The 20,138-nt window shown below is 50.2% G+C and overlaps 1 protein-coding gene across 1 annotated transcript in view; it reads left to right on the forward strand.

Annotated features, from left to right (window-relative positions):
- ankmy1 (ankyrin repeat and MYND domain containing 1) overlaps positions 1 to 20,138 on the forward strand; it is a 195,984-nt gene that overhangs the window by 155,698 nt on the left and 20,148 nt on the right. Inside the window, exon 14 of the mRNA XM_085990767.1 lies at positions 19,820 to 19,991. Coding sequence (XP_085846893.1) covers positions 19,820 to 19,991 — 172 coding nt within the window. The remainder of the gene's footprint in view (positions 1 to 19,819; positions 19,992 to 20,138) is intronic.

Genomic DNA, 20,138 nt, shown 5'->3' on the forward strand with positions numbered 1-20,138 from the left:
CCGGTCTTTTCCAGTCCTCCTCACAGTTTGCTGAACCTCCTACTTTGGTGTATCAGCACATTTCAAGATTGTGCTCCCTATACCCAAGTCCAAATCATGCACATGTACGGAGAACAAAAGTGAGCCCAGCCCTTACCCCTGGGGTACATGACTTCTGAGCCTTCTCCAGTCTGGGCAACACCCATTTACCCTAACTCTGGGGTAGGTCTTGACTTTGTGCATTGGTATAAAACAGGTGATGGCAGAGTTGACAACCCATTTTACATCTCTCCCCATTTGAAATCAATAGAAATATAAATAGGGAGTGATGCAAAATGGGCTGCCGACTCGCTATCACCTGTTTTACACTGTCGCACAAAGTCAAGATCTACCCCTTTGTTTCCTGTCAGTCAACCAACTTTCCGTTCATCCTGCTATATTTCCTCTCGCATCATAAGCTTGAATTTTTCTAACCAGCATCTTGTGAGTCACCTTATCACACGCCTTCTGACGCCATTTACACATTATCTACTGTTTCCCTTTATCTATCCAATCAGTCACTGCTTGAAAAAACTTGGCAAACATCACTTGTCTCTAACAAATCCTTGCTGGCTGTCATTGATTGACCCATGCATTTAGAAATGCTCACTAAGTTTATCTTGAATAATGGATTCTAAGAGTTTGCCCACAACTGACGTTAGACTAAATGGTCTACAGTTACTTTCTCTTCTTGAACTAATGTCTTACATTGGCTGTGCTCACGTCCCATGGCACGGTTTGCATTTTTAAGGAGAAAAATTGTGATCTGAGCCTCACTACTTCCTTCTTTGAACAGCCTGGTGTGCATGCTGTCAGGGACCAGTGAAAGAAAAAGAAAGAACGTACATTTATGTAGCACCTTTCACGACTTCAGGACATCCCAAAGTGCTTTACAGCCAATGAACTAATTTTTTTTTAAGTGTAGTCACTGTTGTAATGTTGGAAACCTGATAATTATTAGTGCACAGCAAGGTCCCACAAACAGCAGTGAGACAATGACCAGCTAATCTGTTTTAGTGATGTTGGTTCTTCAAAATAGTAACATGGTGTGGCGTTGCCACATTGGGGAAACACTGTGTGTATGTAGATAAACCTGTATAATCCCCTTTTAACTGCTGTATTCCCCTCCCCCCGCAAGACAGTTGCAAGCTGAGAGGAATAAGGCATGTTCAGACTTGCCTGCTGCTGATAGAAGGAAAACCAATCAGGTTCCAGCAGGTGACCAATCCGTGAGTCATCACAGGTTCGCGGGCGTCACGAATTCAGTACTGTATTGTGAGAGTTGGAGTAAAGACCTATTTCTTGTAGCTCGCTGTGTTGCCTATTTCTTTACGCGGGAGACCGTAGTCCCCCACATTGGTGACCCCGAATGTCGGCGGCCGAAGCCCCCGACTCACGCAGCCCTACAGAGGCCAGCAACGACCCGATGGCAACCAGCAGCAGCCTGATGTCGGCCGGCGCCGCGTCCTTAAAGCTCCCCACCTTCTGGGAACACCAAGCACCAGCTTGGTTCGCGCACTCAGAGGCCCAATTCACCCTTCGCAGGGTTCAAGAAGATGAAGAAAGGTACCTCCACGTAGTCTCAGCACTAGCAAGCTCTACCGCTGCCGAAGTTCTCAACCTGCTGGGGAACCCACCACAGACCGGCAAGTACTCAACCATTAAGGGCCACTTGCTGCAGGCTTACGGCCTGTCCAAGGAGGAGAGGGCCCGCAGGCTTCTCTCACTACCAGGCCTCGGCGATTCTACCCCGACCCAGTTGATGAGCCGGATGCTTGCGCTCCTGGGCTCTGAACCGCAGTGCTTTTTGTTTCGGGCCCTTTTCCTCAGCCTGCTTCCTCAGCAGGTACAGACTGCCCTCGCGGGGTCCCCGATCACGGACTGCGTACAACTGGCAGCCGCCGCGGACAAAGTTTTCGCCGTCGCCCAACTCGGCTGTGCAGTCGCGAGGCTCCCCGACACCACCGAGCGCGCGCCGCCACGCCAGGCCGCAGAACTATGCTACTACCACGCGCGTTTCGGCCACAAGGCCCAACGCTGCAGAGCACCCTGCTCTTTTGATCAAACCAAGATGGCCGCCTGGCCCAACGCACCAGCCCCGCGCCGCCACCTAGGCCCGCTCGACCGCACCCCCGCCGCCACGATGGCCATCGGCACCGCAGGTAAACTGCTGCACATAACCGACTCTCTTTCAGGGCGCAGATTCTTTTGCGACACCGGAGCCCAATGCAGCATAATTCCTGCCTCCCAGCTCGACACCCAGGCAGGCCGCAGCGGCCCACCCCTCGTGGCGGCAAATGGCGCAGCCATCGCTACTTTCGGAAAGCGACGGGCCGAGGTTTGTTTCAACGGCCAGCGATTTACGTGGGATTTCGTGACGGCCTCGGTGGCACATCCTTTGCTGGGCGCCGAATTTCTTTGCGCCCACGGACTCCTGGTCGACGTCCGTGACAGGCGCCTGATCGACACAGCAACTTTCGCTTCACTGGCCTGCCAGCAGAGCAACAGCCCGGCCCTCGTCGGGTCCTGCTCCGCCCCGGCGCATGACGACTACGCCCGCCTACTCGCAGATTTCCCGAGGCTCACACAACCGACCTTCTCAGCCGCGGCAGCCAAGCATGGGGTCGAGCACCATATCGCCACTATGGGACCACCAGTGTTCGCTCGAGCCAGACGCCTGGACCCAGCCAAGATGGCGGTGGCCAAGGAAGAATTCGCCACGATGGAAAAACTGGGCATCATCCGCCGCTCGAACAGCCCTTGGTCGTCCCCCCTCCACATTGTGCCCAAGCCGGGCGGTGGCTGGCGCCCCTGCGGCGACTACAGACGGCTCAACGACGCCACCACACCCGATAGATACCCGATTCCGCACATCCAAGACTTCTCGGCACACCTAGCAGGAAAGTCCATCTTTTCCAAGGTCGACCTGATTCGCGGCTACCATCAGGTCCCCGTCCACCACGCAGACGTCCAGAAGACGGCAGTCATCACCCCCTTCGGACTGTTCGAGTTCCTGCGCATGCCCTTCGGGCTTAAGAACGCCGCACAGGCCTTCCAATGGCTCATGGACTCTGTCCTACGGGACCTGAGCTTCCTGTTCATCTATCTGGACGATATCCTCGTGGCCAGTACCAGCAAGGCCGAGCACATCGCGCATTTGTGCTCCCTTTTCCAGCGCCTCAGCCAACACGGGCTAATCGTCAACCCGGCCAAATGCCAGTTCGGAGCAGCCCAAATTGACTTTCTCGGCCACAGAATCTCGCCAAGGGGAGCCATTCCCCTACCTTCCAAGGTGCAGGCGGTGGCGGACTTTCCCCAGCCCACCTCGGTTAAGGCGCTGCAGGAATTTTTGGGGATGGTCAATTTCTATCACCGGTTCATGCCCAAGGCCGCTGTACTCATGCGCCCCCTCTACGAAGCCACCAGGGGCAAAACGGGCAGAGCAACTCACCTGGTCCAGCGAGATGGCGACAGCCTTCCACCAGACCAAAAGCGCCTTGGCCAACGCCACACTACTGGCCCACCCCATCCCGGGCGCGAAGACCGCCCTCACCACGGACGCCTCGGATTACTCCATCGGCGCCGTCCAGCAACAGTGGGTCGAAGGCGCGTGGCAGCCACTGGCATTTTTCAGCCGACAGCTGCGCAAGAACGAGCAGGCCTACAGCACGTTCGACAGAGAGCTCCTGGCCCTGTTCCTGGCAATCCGGCACTTCCGTTTCCTTCTGGAAGGCCGGCCGTTCACCGCATTCGTGGACCACAAGCCGCTCACTTTCGCCATGGCCAAAGTAACCGAACCCTGGTCCGCGCGCCAACAGCGCCAACTCAACTTCATCTCGGAGTTCACCACGGACATCCGCCACGTCGCCGGCAAGGACAATTTGGTGGCCGACTGCCTCTCAAGACCCTCGCTCCACGCAGTGCACCTGGGCGGCGACTACGCCAGCATGGCGAGAGACCAGGCTGCCGATGCGGAGATCCAGGCCCTCAGGACGTCAACTACCAGCCTCACCCTGGCCGACTTCCACGCAGCCGGCACAACCCTCCTCTGCGACGTCTCAGTCCCCTCGCCTAGGCCGGTCGTTCCATCCGCCTGGCACAAGCGAGTTTTCGACATCATCCACGGCCTTTCACATCCAGGGATGCGTGCGTCTCAGAAACTTAAGTCCGCCAAGTTCGTCTGGCCTGGACTCCACAAGGATGCGAGAGACTGGACCAACACATGCGTGCCGTGTCAGCGTGCTAAGGTCCAGTAGCACACCAAGGCGCCATTGGAGTGTTTCCCGGTGCCCGAGAGGCGTTCCGGCCACGTCCACGTCGATCTGGTAGGCCCCTTGCTGCCGTCGCACGGTTTTACACACCTGCTCACGATAGTCGACCGCACCACCAGATGGCCTGAGGTGGTTCCCCTCGCCTCCACCACCACGATCGATGTCGCGCGAGCATTCGTCTCGACATGGGTGGCCCGGTTCGGCGTGCCGACTGACATATCCTCGGACAGAGGCCCCCAGTTCACCTCCCACTTGTGGAATGCCATCATCGCCGGCCTCGGCACCAAGTTGCACAGGACAACAGCCTACCACCCGCAGGCCAACGGGCTCTGCGAGCGCTTTCATCGTTCTTTGAAAGCCTCCCTCCGCGCCAGCCTGGCCGACACCAGCTGGATCAACAAACTACCCTGGGTTCTCCTGGGATTGCGTACCGCGCCCAAAGAGGACCTCCGCGCCTCTGCGGCCGAGATGGTCTACGGCCAACCGCTCAGAGTACCAGGCGACTTTCTCCCCCTGACAACAGAGCCGTGGTCGGCCACCAGACAGCTTTCCCTGCACCAGGACGCGGCCCAGCAATTCCATCCAGTGCCCACTTCGCAACATGGCCCGCAGCCGTCCTACGTGCCTCGAGACTTACGACATGCGGAGTTCGTCTTCGTGCGCCGGGACGCGCACAGAGGCCCGCTGCAGGCACCATACACCGGCCCCTTCCCAGTATTGGAGACAGGGGACAAAGCTTTTCTTATCGATGTCGGCGGGAAGCCGGACCTTATTTCAGTAGACCGCCTCAAACCGGCGCACCTGGACCTCAGCTTCCCGTTTCGGCCGGCTCTTCCCCCGCGGCGGGGCAGACCTCCCGCGTTGGCGGCGGCCCCACAAGAGGACCAAGACACGCCAGAACCTTACTTCCCGGCCGCCGCCCCACCTTCGCCGGCAGCCCGTCCATCCAGTCCACCGGCAGACCAGCCGCCAGACCAGCCGACGAACCAACCGGCCGACCTCCCAGACAGCCCTCCTCACACGCCAGATGGCTACTACAGCCGCCACGGCCGCTTGGTCAAACCTCCGCAGAGACTGACTTTTACAGTTAACGAGGATTCTGGGGGGACGTATGTGGCGTTGCCACATTGGGGAAACACTGTGTGTATGTAGATAAACCTGTATAATCCCCTTTTAACTGCTGTATTCCCCTCCCCCCGCAAGACAGTTGCAAGCTGAGAGGAATAAGGCACGTTCAGACTTGCCTGCTGCTGATAGAAGGAAAACCAATCAGGTTCCAGCAGGTGACCAATCCGTGAGTCATCACAGGTTCGCGGGCTTCACGAATTCAGTACAGATATGTGAGAGTTGGAGTAAAGACCTATTTCTTGTAGCTCGCTGTGTTGCCTATTTCTTTACGCGGGAGACCGTAGTCCCCCACAATGGGATCTTTTACGTCCATCTGAGACAGCAGACGGGACCTCGGTTTAAAGTCACATCCGAAAGACGGCACCTCCAGCAGTGCAGCACTCCCTCAGTACTGAACTGGGAGCATCAACCTAAATTAAGTACTCAAGTGTCTGGAGTGGGACTTGAACCCACGACCTCAGGGCTCAGAGGCGAGTGTGCTACTGTCCCTTTGTGTTTTAACTTAAAAAATGTAGATAGTGTTCGCCTAAACTCCCACAGCATTAAACTCTCACAAGAATCAAACTCGTCTTAATCACTTCACACTATTAATTATAGGAAAAAGTAAAGTCCTGTCCAACTGCATCTTGAGGCTGAACTCCCTCTTGGCCTGTACTCCCTCTGAAGCTAAACTCGACTCACTCCTGGCCTTTCACTGGCCTCGTGCAGCTCAAGGTTTGAGGTGAGCCTTGACCCAAGCCAGGGCAGAAGTGGCACCAGGGCCAGGGAGCAGAGTACAGTCAGGGCCCAGGCCTGCCTGGGAAGGACAGCGCAGGGGAACTCCGTGCTGAGGCCAGGAGGGAGTGTGTCCGGCCAAGGCCAAGTCTGGGCAGTGAGAAGGGGGCTGCACTCAGAGTGGTAGATAGCAACAAGATTGGAAAGGAGTCAGAAGGACTAGTATGTCACTGTTGCAAGGTGGTGTCCAGCACAAGCCTTACATTAACATGTGCAGTTGTAATTACTAAAAGTACTTCCCCCCCCCCCCATATGAAGATAGTGGAGCAGTAATTCCTCCCCAAACGCGTGAGTACGGAAGGGGTACTCACGCGTCTGGCCGGAGGAAATGCCGGTTTTCAGCATGCACAGCGCATGCGCTGAAAACCGGCATTTCCTCTCCTCTCACCCAAGAGTTGAAGAGGCTAGCGCGTGCGCTGTAGGGGGCAGCGCGTGCGTCTTGGATTTCCTCTGTTTTGGGGGATTTGCGCATGTCTAAAGGCCTCCGGTCTTTACGCTTGTAAAAAGCACACGTAAGTATTTATTTTTACAGGTAGTGGTGTTTTAGTGCAATTTAGAAAAAACATTTCCACAGGTTTATTATTTTAAAGAATCTACAATAAGGTAAATTTAGTTTTAGACCCTTATTATTAAAAATTTATTTTTTTCAAAAAAAAAAATTATTGTTTAAATTATTTTTTTTAACTTATTTATACTTAATTTAATGATTGGGATGTTTTTTAAAATTTTATTTAAAGTTTAAGTAGTGTTTTGGGGTGCAGTACTTCTCATGAGTTTGACGGTTCTTACTCTCAAACTTATGAATGAAGTTTCCCCTCCCCTGATTGGCTGAACAGTGCTCACCTGATCCCAGCCGGCACATCGCACTAACTACGCCGCTGGGTCAGGTTAGCACAGCGCGCCGACATCAGAACCTGGCCACTGAAAGGAAATCCACTGCGGGCCAGGTTTCAGATGTCAGTGCGCAGGGTGAGTGCACATCGGGGGCTTGCACGCGCGGCAAGCCCCCGACACCAAGTTCTGGGCCAGTGTCCCTTTAAGATCACCTTTAACAAATGAGAACAGTGGTTCCCTTCTTCATTTGTAAGGTGAATGACTGTCCATTTCAATGTGTGCTTCCTCATCTGTATTTGGAAGTCTTCAAAGTGTCTAAATATTAAAAGGTTTAATTTCCACAAGTCACTTGACGAACTGGACAGAGCTGGTGTGCACAGTCAGGAGTGGTCCACCCTTCCCTCCTGCCAGAAGTGTGTCAAGTTTCCCTCATCCAGGCAAGATTTGATACAGATTTGGAGGCATGTCAGGTTTGTGCACCAGTTTCCACAGGTGTGCAGCGCTCCTGAGGTGAACGGCCGTTGTTACTTGGCACTCACGGTTGCTATGGAGACATAACGATCAGGAGGGCATGGCATTTCTTAACCGTTCTTATTTTTTTATCTAGTTTTTTTTCCCCCATGTTGGCACTTAGATTCTTCTGTTGTAATTTTTTTTTTTCTATCCGGTATCGCCTGTTGGCACCAGTGGGTTTCCCAATGGGAATCCTCATGTCTGAAGGTAGGGCCCATGGAGGGATGCCAGGCAGGTAAGGCTGTATGAGAGATGATGGGCTGGATTTTCATTAAGCTGTCGGGAAGGAGGCGGGGCTACAACGTTCGGGTTTTAGTCCCGCCTCCATTGACGTCCGGCCAATCGACGCGATTTCCCCTTGATTGACCTTGTTGAGCCCACCCAGCGGGCTCAGCAAGCCAATTAAGGGCCACCCGGCAACAGGTGACATCACAGACTGAAATTTCATCTGTCAAGAGTTTTTGACAGATGAAATATCAGTGTTTCACAGCTGTTTGAAGCTGTCAAACACTGACAACCTGACTTCTAACCTGAGTCCTTCTACGCAGACTCAGTTAGAACTGTCACCGGCACTGAAAGCTGAAGGCTGTCACTTTTGACAGATCACAGCCGTTCAGCTTTCAGTTCCGGCTGAGTGATGGACTCCCGACGCCTAGAGGAAGAAAGGCTGTTAAGGTAAGTACAGGTAAGTAAAACTTCTTTACACACTTTAGACACACCAAACACACTTACCTTTGCACTCATGCACCCATCACTCACCTGAACACCGACATCGCGACCCCTCCAAGTCCTTCAACCTGACGGCCCGCCTGCTCTAACCTGGCGTGGTTTGGAGCCATCAGGAATCCCATACGGCACCCCTCAAAATAGGGATTAGGCTAAAAACTGCCTGTTAACAGGCAGTTAATTGGCACTAATCCCTTCCCGCCTCGGGTCGGCGGGTCCCTGTGCGGGGCGGGTACCCGCCTCCCTTGAAACTTGCGTGGAGGCGGGTTTTGGGCGGGATGGTGTCGGGACCCCCGAATTCGGCATTTTTGCCCCCCGCACGCCTGAAAGCCTGTCTCACAGCCCAATGAAAATCTGGCCCGATCTGTGCCCTGCCTTGGCTTAGTTGGTAGCACCCTCACCTCTGAGTCAGTAGGTTGTGGGTTGAGCACAAGATCTAGTCTGACACTCCAATGCAGTACTGAGGGAGTGCTGCACTGTCAGAAGTGCCATCTTTCAGATGAGATGTTAAATCAAAGCCCTGTTCGCCCTCTCAAGTAGACGTAAAAGATATCATGGCACTATTTCAAAGAAAAGCAAGGAAGTTATCCTCGGTGTCCTGGCCAATGTTTATCCCTCAACCAACATCATTAATAAACAGATTATCTCTTCATTTATCTCATTGCTGTTTGTGGTACCTTGCTGTCTTGTTGTGTTTCCTACATTACAGCAGTGACTACACTTCAAAAAGCACTTCATTGACTGTAAATTTGGGACGTCCTGAGGTTGTGAAAGGCGCGATATAATTACAGCGTCTATTTTGCTGATATAGTGCTGATGGGCACTCCTCTTTCTAAAGGAAGATGTACCAGCAGCGCCGCCCACCCGCCCTCCCCACCCCCCCCCCCCTCCATAGCACTACTGAGATACATGAAAGCCTGGTTAACCGTAGTGCTGGTTGCTTTCTCAGAAGCCCCCAATCACAGAGCATCATGATTCCCACGGCACTACATGAAAGAAGGTACGGCAGGGTGACCGACAGACACCAATCATTTCTTTGGGTTTGGCACCAGCACCTGGCTAAGACAGCAGGCACCTCTTGTCCTGGGGTCTACTTAAACAGTGAGGCAGACCCAGAGTTGTGCCATTTGCTGTATGGATTATGCAGTGGTACCAACATTCAACTCTGGCCTGAAATTTTAAAGTGGCCTCCTTTCATAGAAACATTGAAACTTATAGCACAGAAGGAGGCCATTCGGCCCATTATTGCTGTACCAGTTTTTTGAAAGAGCTATCCAATTAGTCCCACTCCCCCCTGCTCTTTCCCCGTAGCCCTGCAATTTTCTCCCCTTCAAGTATTTATCCAATTCCCTTTTGTAAGTTACTATTGAATCTGCTTCCGCTACCCTTATAGGCAGTGCATTCCAGATCATAATAACAACAACAACAACTTGTATTTATATAGCACCTTTAGCATAGTAAAACACCCCATGGCGCTTCACAGGAGTATTATAAGACAAAATATTTGACAGCGAGCCACATAAGGAGAAATTAGGGCAGGTGACCAAAAGCTTGATCGAAGAGGTAGGTTTTAAGGAGTGTCTTAAAGGAGGATAGAGAGGCGTAGAGGTTTAGTCAGGGAATTCCAGAGCTTAGGGCCTAGGCAACAGAAGGCACGGCCACCAAAGGTTGCGCGATTATAATCAGGGATGCTCAAGAGAGGGCAGAATTAGAGGAACGCAGAGATCTCGGGAAGGTTGTGAGGCTGGAGGAGATTACAGAGATGGGGAGGGGCGATGCCAAGGAGGGATTTAAAAACAAGGATGAGAATTTTGAAATTGAGGTGTTACTTAACTGGGAGCCAGTGTAGATCAGCGAGCACAGGGGTGGCAGGTGAATGGGACTTGGTGCGAATTAGGACATGGGAAGCCGAGTTTTTGATGACCTCAAGTTTACGTAGGGTACAATGTGGGAGGCCAGCCAGGAGTGCGTTGGAATAGTCAAGTCTAGAGGTAACAAAGGCATGGATGAGGGTTTCAGTAGCGGATGAGCTGAGGCAAGGGCGGAGACAGGCGATGTTATGGAGATGGAAATAGGCGGTCTTAGTTATGCCACAGATATGTGGTCGGAAGCTCATTTCAGGGTCAAATATGACACCAAGGTTGCGAACAGTGTGGTTCAGCCTTAGATAGATGTTAAGGATAGGGATGGAGTCAGTGGCTAAAAAACAGAGTTTGTGGCAGGGACCAAAAACAACGACTTCGGTTTTCCCAATATTTAATTGGAGAACATTTCTGCTCATCCAGAACTGGATGTTGGACAAGCAGTCTGACAATTTAGAGACCGTGGAGGGGTCGAGAGAAGAAATAGTGAGGTAGTGCTGGGTGTCATCAGCATACATGTGGAAACTGACACTGTTTTTGGATGATGTCGCCAAGGGGCAGCATGTAGATGAGAAATAGGAGGGGGCCAAGGATAGATCCTTGGGGGTCACCAGAAGTAATGATGTGGGAGTGGGAAGAGAAGCCATTACAGGTGATTCTCAGGCTGTGATTAGATAGATAAGAATGGAACCAGGCGAGTGCAGTCCCATCCAGCTGGATGAAGGTGGAGAGGCATTGGAGAAGGATGGAGTGGTCAACCATGTCAAATGCTGCAGACAAGTCAAGAAGGTCGAGGAGGGATAGTTTACCTTTGGCACAGTCACAAAGGATGTTGAAGTAAAAGTAAGGTCTCTAGTTTAGAGTAAGTAGTGTTTAAAGGGAATTAAGGTCCCTAGTGTATTTAATATTCTTTAATTTAAAGGAAGTAAAGGGAGTAAATTAAGGGTAAGACATGGCAGGGCAGCTCGGCAGCGTAGCGTGCTCTTCCTGTGCTATGTGAGAAGTCAGGGACACTTTCGGTGTCCAGGGCGAACACATGTGCAGGAAGTGTCTCCAGCTGCAGCTACTCGAAATCCACGTTTCGGAGCTGGAGTTGCAGCTGGAGTCACTGTGGAGCATCCGCGAAGCTGAGATCTTCGTGGATAGCACATTAAACAAGGTGGTCACATCGAAGGTAAAGAGTGAACAGGCAGACAGGGAATGGGTGACCACCAGACAGAGTAAAAGAACTAGGAAGGTAGTGCAGGAGTCCCCTGGGTCCATCTCCCTCTCCAGCAGATTTTCCGTTTTGGATACTGCTGCAGGAGATGATTTCTCAGGGGAATGCAGCAAGAGCCAAGTCCATGGCTCAGCTGCACAGGAGGGGAGGAAAAAGAGTGGGAGAGCATTAGTGATAGGGGATTCTATTGTAAGGGGAACAGATAGACGTTTCTGTGGCCGCAGACGTGATGCCAGGATGGTATGGTGCCTCCCTGGTGCCAGGGTCAAGGATGTCACTGAATGGCTGCAGGGCACTCTGAAGGGGGAGGTCATGGTTCACATTGGTACCAACGACATAGGTAGAAAGAGGGATGAGATCCTGCAACAAGAATTTAGGGAGCTAGGTAGCAGATTAAAAAGCAGGACCTCAAAGGTTGTAATCTCTGGATTACTCCCGGTGCCACGTGCTAGTGAGTATAGGAATAGGAGGACAGAGCCGATGAATGCGTGGCTAAAGAGTTTGTGCAGGAGCGGGGGGGCTTTAGTTTCCTGGATCACTGGGTCTGCTTCTGGGGAAGGTGGGACCTGTACAAGTCGGAAGGGTTGCACCTGAACCAGAACGGGACCAACATCCTTGCAGGGAGGTTTGCTAGTACTGTTGGGGGAGTTTAAACTAACTTGGCAGGGGGATGGGATACGGAGTGGAGCTATAGTAGGGGATGATGCACAGTCAAATATAGAGGAAAAAACAAGTCAGCCTGAAAGGCAGAACAAATATGTAACAGCACAAGGGAGTATGGCAAGGCTGGATGGTATTTATTTTAATGCAAGGAGTCTTGCGAGTAAGGCAGATGAATTGAAGGTGTTGATGAACACATGGGAATATATTTTTGCTATCACAGAGATATGGTTGAGGGAGGGGCAGGACTGGCAGCTCAATATTCCGGGGTATAGAATCTTCCAGCGAGACAGAGGGGGGGTGTAAAAGAGGTGGGGCTGTCGCAATATTAATCAAGGAGTCAATTACTGCTGTAAGGAGGGATGATATCTTAGCAGGTTCCTCTAAAGAGGCCATATGGGTAGAACTTAAAAACAAAAAGGAGGCAAGCACTTTGCTGGGAGTGTACTATAGACTCCCAAACAGTCAGGGGGAGATAGAGGAACAGATATGTAGGCAAATCTCAGAAGTGTAGAAATAATAGGGTAATAATAGTAGGGGATTTCAACTTCCCCAATATTAACTGGGATAGTCAGTGTGAAAGGCTTAGAGGGTGTGGAATTCTTAAAGTGCATCCAGGAGAGCTTTTTGAGTCAGCATGTAGAAAGTCCTACAAGAGAGGGGGTGGTACTGGACCTAATTCTAGGGAATGTAGCCTGGCAAGTGGTAGAAGTTTCAGTAGGAGAGCATTTTGGTGACAGTGACCATAATTCGGTGAGATTTGAGGTAGTCATGGAAATGGACAAAGATGGACTGGAAATAAAGGTTCTAAATTGGGGGAAGGCCGATTTTACTATGATAAAGCAGGATCTGGCCAAAGTGGACTGGGATCAGCTACTTGTAGGAAAATCCACATCAGAGCAGTGGGAGTCTTTCAGAAAGGAAATAGAGAGAGTACAATGCCATAAAGGTCAAGGATGGGACCAACGAGCCCAGGGAACCCTGGATGTCAAGGGATATACAAGAATGGATTAGGAAAAAAAGGGAGCCTTTTGGCAGATACAAAGGAATCAGTGGAAGCCCTAGAGGAGTATAGAAAGTGCAGGGGTGGTACTTAAAAAAAGAAATTAGGAGAGCGAAGAGTGGGCATGAAAAAACACTGGTGGGCAAAATAAAGGAAACTCCCAAGGTGTTTTATAAGTATATTAAGGGTAAGAGGATAACCAGGGAAAGAGTAGGGCCCATTTGGGACCAAAATGGCAATCTGTGTGTAGAGCCGGAAGATGTGGGTGAGGTTTTAAATGAATATTTTGCATCTGTGTTCACTATGGAGAAGGACGATGTAAGCACAGAAATCAGGCAGGGGGATTGTGATATACTTGAACAAATTAGTATTGAGAGGGAGGAGGTACTAGCAGTTTTAGCGGGCTTAAAAGTAGATAAATCCCGAAGCACAGACGAGATGTATCCCAGGCTGCTGTGTGGGGCAAGGGAGGAGACTGCAGGGGCTCTGATGTAACTTTTCAGAACCTCTCTGGTCACAGGGGAGGTGCCAGAGGACTGGAGGACAGCTAACGTAGTACCATTATTCAAGAAGGGTAGTAGGGATAAACCAGGGAATTATAGGCCAGTGAGCCTAACATCAGTGGTCGGGAAATTATTGGAAAAAATTCTGAAGGACAGAATTAGTCTCCACTTGGAGAGGCAAGGATTAATTGATGGTCAGCATGGCTTTGTCAGGGGGAAATCATGTCTAACCAATTTGATTGAATTTTTCGAGGGGGTGACTAGGCGTGTGGATGAGGGGAGTGCAGTTGATGTAGTCGACATGGACTTCAGTAAGGCTTTTGACAAAGTCCCGCATGGGAGACTGGTCAAGAAGGTAAGAGCCCATGGGATCCAGGACAATTTGGCACATTGGATCCAAAATTGGCTTAGTGGCAGGAGGCAGAGGGTGATGGTCGAAGGTTGTTTTTGTGACTGGAAGCCTGTGTCCAGTGGTGTACCGCAGGGATCGGTGCTGTGTCCTTTGCTGTTTGTAGTGTACATTAATGATTTAGATATGAATGTAGGAGGTATGATCAGTAAGTTCGCAGATGACACGAAAATTGGTGGTGTGGTAAATAGCGAGGAGGGAAGCCTCAGGCTACAGGACGATATAGATGGGTTGGTCAGATGGGCAGAACATTGTCAGATGGAATTTAACCCTGAAAAGTGTGAGGTGATGCATTTTAGGAGGACTAACAAGGCAAGGGAATATACAATGAATGGTAGGACCCTAGGAAGGACAGAGGATCAGAGGGACCTTGGTGTGCATGTACATAGATCCGTGAATGCAGCAGGACAGGTAGATAAGGTGGTTAAAAAGGCATATGGGATACTTGCCTTCATTAGCTGAGGCATAAAATATAAGATAGCAAAATACTGCGGATGCTGGAAATCTGAAATAACAACAGAAAATGCTGGAAAAACTCAGCAGGCCAGGCAACATCCGTGGAGAGAGAAATAGAGTCAACATTTCGGGTCGAAACCCTTCTACAGAACTGCAGCATAGAATATAAGAGCAGGGAGGTTATGATGGAGCTGCTGTAAGGGGTGGTGTGTGGGTGTTATTTGTCAGCTTCACCTCTGACTCCTTTGAGCGGTTCGAATTGCTCCCACTCCCTTTTGTTCTAGACTTTGGACTTATTTGGGGGTCGTAATAAACTTGCAAAAGACACCTGGGTTAGTCAAAAAGAATTCAGATCTTTATTTTGAGACAGGAAAATATACAATACAATAAAACTTACACTTTAAAAGGGTGGGGAACATACGGAATAAGCGAGGGAGAATTACAATGTACAAAATCCCTTACCCTCCCAACCCCACTACACTAGCTAGGCTGGAATCCAGAGGACCAAGAAATGCTCACCAAAACGACTTTCTTGACAGTTGTAGAGGTTCGCGATTTCGGGGTTCTCTTTAGTTGTGGCAGTTGGGGCCTGCCGTACCTCGGACATGGTAGAAGACTGCACCTGCATTGGGTCTTCAGTTGGGTTTGGTCCGCTGATGCAGTTAGTCGTGCTGTTGGATCTATCGGGTGAGTACCCAATTTTCTTTGGTTAGGGCTAGTTTTAGAGTCTTTTGTGTCCGAATCTTACCCAGGGGTAAGTCAGACTAGCCTGTAGAGTGGAAACAAGTCTTTGGTTCGTGAGTTTTTCAGCAGTTGGTTCCTTGTTGGTCGCGGTGGCCCAATATTACCTGGTTGGTGGTAATATTGGCGGGTGTTGGTTTCTGTAGGCCTTTGGTTGCCGCGATCTCTGTTTCTTCTTTCTTCCTTCGAGTCTCCGATGATGATCTCTCTCTTGAGCTGGTTGGCTGAACTTGAACTCGGACTGGCTGTCCGTTTGAACTGTCTCACTGTCTCCGCTGTCTGTACTGCACTGCACTGCTGAACTGAAAGAGCAGGCCTCAATTATACTAATTTGGGGCCTGGCTTATCTGACCGCCAAATCTCAGTTTCCTTTGTTAAATTTGGCAGGCTCGTTATTTTTAATGTCTTTTAAAACTTTAACAAGCTTCGGGGATGGCCCATCCAAACTTAACGAGTTTAGGGGATGGTTCATCTAGACTTAATCGGCCTTTAACTGGTTTCGGGATTGCCTTGAAACCAGTTTTAAAATGCAAAACGTTTGTCAATCTCTTTAATTGACTTTGGACTGTGGTTTGTTTGTGGTAACCTGTAGGGCTAATGTTCTTTCTTTTGTATTGCTGGAGACATGTCCTGTTTACTCGATACCTGGCTCTGCGACTTCTTGGCGGGAAAACAGGCTTCATTGTCCTTATGTAAAACTGGGCGGCACTGGACATTCCTTAGAAGTCCAATATCCAAACCTCGGGGGCCCTCCCCGTTGTTCCAGCTTTTTGCAAGCCTGAACATGTCTTTTAAACCAGCCAAATCTTCCCTGGATTTTGTTTTAAACCCCTTTTGCCCAATAACTCTTTAAAACAGTCCAGAAAGGTCTCTTCCTTAAATTAACTCTTTGAAATCTTCTGTTTGGCCCAACCACACTTTTACCCCTTTTCCAGATTCCTTCTGTGATGTTCCCAAAATCATTTTTAAAATGACTTTCCTTGTGTTCTGGGGTTGTGCAGAAATTTTCAAACCTTACACTGTACAAAATGCTAGTTAGGCCACAGCTGGAATACTGTGTGCAGTTCTGGTCACCACACTATAGGAAGGATGTGATTGCATTGGAGAGGGTGCAGAGAAGATTCACCAGGATGTTACCTGGGCTGAAGCACTTCAGCTATGAAGAGAGACTGGACAGGCTGGAGTTGTTTTCCTTAGAGCAGAGAAGGCTGAGGGGGGACCTGATTGAGGTGCACAAAATTATGAGGGGCATAAATAGGGTAGATAGAAAGGAACTTTTCCCCATAGTAGAAGGGTCAATAACCAGAGGGCATAGTTTCAAGGTAAGGAACAGGAGGTTTAGAGGGCATTTGAGGAAAATCGTTTTCACCCAGAGGGTGGTTGGAATCTGGAACTCACTGCCTGAAAGGGTGGTAGAGGCAGGAACCCTCAACATTCAAGAAGCATTTAGATGAGCACTTGAAATGCCATAGCATACAAGGCTATGGACCAAGTGCTGGAAAATTGGATTAGACTAGACAGGGCTTGATGGCTGGCATGGACACGATGGGCTGAAGGGCCTCTTTCTGTGCTGTATAACTCTGACTCTATGATGTCATTTGTGACTTTGATGAGAGCCATTTTGGTACTGTGGCAAGGGTGGAAATCTGATTGGAGGGATTCAAACATGGAATTGCGGGAAAGACGGATTTGGGAGGCGACAACACGTTCAAGGACTTTGTAGAGGAAAGGGAGCTTGGAAATGGGATGGTAGTTTGCAAGGACAGAGGGGTCAAGGGTTGTTTTTTTGAGGAGAGCGGTGATGACAGCAGATTTGAGGGAGAGGTGGACAGTACCCGAGGAGAGAGAACCATTAACAATGTCAGTTAACGTGGGAGCCAGAAAAGGAATTTGGGTGGTCAGCAGTTTGGTGGGAATAAGGTCAAGGGAGCAGGAAGTGGGTCTCATGAACAAGATGAGCGTGGAGAGGTCATGAGGGGAGATCGGAGAGAAACTGGAGAAAGATGCAAGTTCAGGGCTGGGGCAGGGGGAACCTTGGAGGAAGTTTGACCTGGTGGGCTAGGGGAGGAAAGGGTAGGGGCAGAGGCAGCTGAATGGATGGTCTCAATCTTAGAGACAAAGAAGTCCATGAGCTCCTCGCACTTGTTGTTGGAGTTGAGGGTGGAGGAGACGGGGGAGAGGGGTAATAAGCAGCAATGCTGAGGTGGGGGATTGTACAGAGGGTAACCCTCCTCGCAAGCACCTTATGCAGCTCCACCTCAACTTCCAGTCTGCTGGACAGCTCCATCACTTGTCTGCTGACTCATGCCTGCACCATTCCCTTCAGTTTTATCGGTCACTTCTTGCTGACCTCTCCCTCCAGCCTTGGGAAAGGCTGCTAATGGATTGTGATGCCTTCTGAAGCTCTCCAAAGGCGTTCTGTATTTTTGTCTCCCCCACACCCATCGTGACACTCAGCTTTAATCGAGCCCGTCCCTTTAAAACTTGACTCGTGCAGTTTTCCAGTCCCACCACTAGTCTACTCTTTAGATCCGTTCATGCACCTAAAATTATTCTACTGCGCCAATGTTGGAACATTGGGTGAAACAGCACCCTTCCACCTCAGTCCGCCTAAAGCCCCGCCAATAGCCATTCAGGTGTAAAATTACACCATAACAGGCAAACCTACCCTTATTCTTCAGCCTCAATTGTGTCTTTATTGAGAAACCAAGATGAGGGGCCAAAGCCCATGGCATAGAATGCTGCCGAGGTTGAAAAACAGTAGGAGAGTCTGTGAGGTAAATGAGGAGGTAGTAGTTAGGCTTTGTAAAACGTGCAGAATTCGCCCCTCGCCCCATCAAACAGTTTCCAAAGTTCAGACCTGTCGAACAGACAACACAAAACCCAATGGGGGCAAAATTCGGTTGCTTTGCGCCTCCCGTTAGTGCCCTAATAATGGGGCGCAAAGCACCTAGCGCCCGGCCGTGGCGCCGCTAACGCCTCCCGCGAAATTCAGTGGGAGGCTCGTGGCGGCGGTGACCGGTAGCGCCCCATGGCGCGGTGACGTCATCGCCGTTCGCAGCTCATGCCCCGGCCGCGAACTTCGGTAGCGCCCCCTGGCTTACCACCGGACACTATGTCCGACAGGGTCAGGGGGGCTTATGTGCGGCCAGGCGGCGATAATTAAAGGGGAGGTGCCGGGCAGCTATTATTGTTGCTGGCCGCCTGCCAGCACCTGCCCCCTTTGCCGTCCCCGGCCTCCTATGTAGCCCCCTGCGGGGTGCTGGCCTTTTGCCAGCACCCCGATCCCTGGTGGCCCAGCTTGGCCCCAGGTCATGCTGCGCAAGCCCCCTCCCCTTTAAGAGAGGAAGGTCTGCAGTACCGTGGCGCGACATGCCGCGATATTCACTGGTAGCAGCCCAAGAGGGCGGGCGAGCGCTTCCAGTAGCGCCCCACCTCCCTCTTGGGGCGCTGCTGGTGAATTTCAGGCACGGGGGCGCGACCGCATTTTTCCCTGAATGAATCTGTGAAAACTTCTTATACTTACACATCAGCAAGAGATTACAAGTAATTCGATAGTCTTGTAACGTATAATAATTCCCAATTACACCTAAACATACACAGAGCTATCTCTTTACTTTAAAGCTCAAGCAAAACAAAACCACATACGTGCTAACACCAGTGAGTGGTCAAATCGACTGTGACTAGATGTATGATTTCTGGCAACTGACCAGGTCGCCTCTCCTGACTGCAGCCCCGAGTGTCTTGAAACAGCACTTGTTATACCCCAAAATTTGGCAAACCTCCCACTGCATACATGTCCCAAGCTATATGGCATAATAATGGTCATCAGTTGTTTCTCAGACCCTCTTATCACTAGTCCGTTAGTCACCCATGGGCCTTCAAGATTACATTCCAAAGTCTGAAGATGTTTCCACAGTTCAATAGTCTGTTCGCACGGGACTCTCAAAGCATGCTTTCCTTATCTTAGTAAAAGGCAGCTGGCAGCCTTTCACAGCCGTAACAATTCATTTAGCAAAGTTCTGTTCTTGCCCAAGGTCGTCTTTATCTGTGAAGTTTTTCGCACAAAAAGTTCTCTCAGGAACCTCTCAACTTCCCGAAGCATGCTGGTATACCAAAATTTGGTCAAGTGTGTTTTCAGTTTTGGTCAAGTTACAGCAATATTTACAGCAAATGGCTTATTCTTACAGCTTCCCGGGCCTAAGTTTTGAAAGCCTGTAGAATGTAGGAGAAAGGGAAGATTGAGGGAGGTGAAGAGTGCTTCAGTTGTGAGGCACTGGGAAAGAATGGGTTGGACAGAAAGAGATTGTGCAATGGTTCCTGAGGAGGAAGGATGCATCTTAAAAGGAATGAGAGGAAGGTTCACAGGAACACTGACCATAATAATACTGATAAATTAGAGAGAGGAAAGGTTGGGAGAGAAAGAGAGATGTTGGAAACTAGAGGTGAAAAAAGGCTCACCCGTCAGATGGCAAGGTGTGGTGTGTCCAATCCAGGATTGTGTAAGACATGGGAGCAACACCGTTGATCGGCTTGGGCTTTGGACTAGAGTTGTTAAAGGAAAATAGGACACCAGAGCCTAGCATGACTGTTTTGTGCTTTGGAGGACAGGTAGATAGTTTTAGAGTGTACTTATTTCAGGTTATGGGATTGTCATAATTAATTTTGTAACCCTTGCTGGCAAATATTCGTGCTTTTACAGGCCGAGAATCCAGTGAGCCATTCCAACTGAGTGAATCAGAACAACTTGATCTTGTTGACATCAGTCTGACAGCAAAGGCCATCTTTGAGCGACATGCTCAGAAGAACGATAAAAATTTGCCACTGTCAGCGCCCTCTGAAAAGAAAAGCAAAATCCAAGATACAGTTCCCAGGTAAGAAATATGTGACAGAAATGGTGGAAGGCAGTAATGTCCAAATTTTCTAATGGCCAAGAATTTCCAAGATCAGTTCCTTCAGATGCAGACAGAACTCGAGCTCCAGTCCTCCTGCGAAGCGCCAGGCCAGACCAGCAGTTGAAA

Source organism: Somniosus microcephalus, chromosome 6 (assembly GCF_052327205.1).
Source record: "Somniosus microcephalus isolate GS21.2 chromosome 6, FLI_Smic_1.0, whole genome shotgun sequence".
In the NCBI taxonomy this organism is placed as follows: Eukaryota; Metazoa; Chordata; class Chondrichthyes; order Squaliformes; family Somniosidae; genus Somniosus; species Somniosus microcephalus.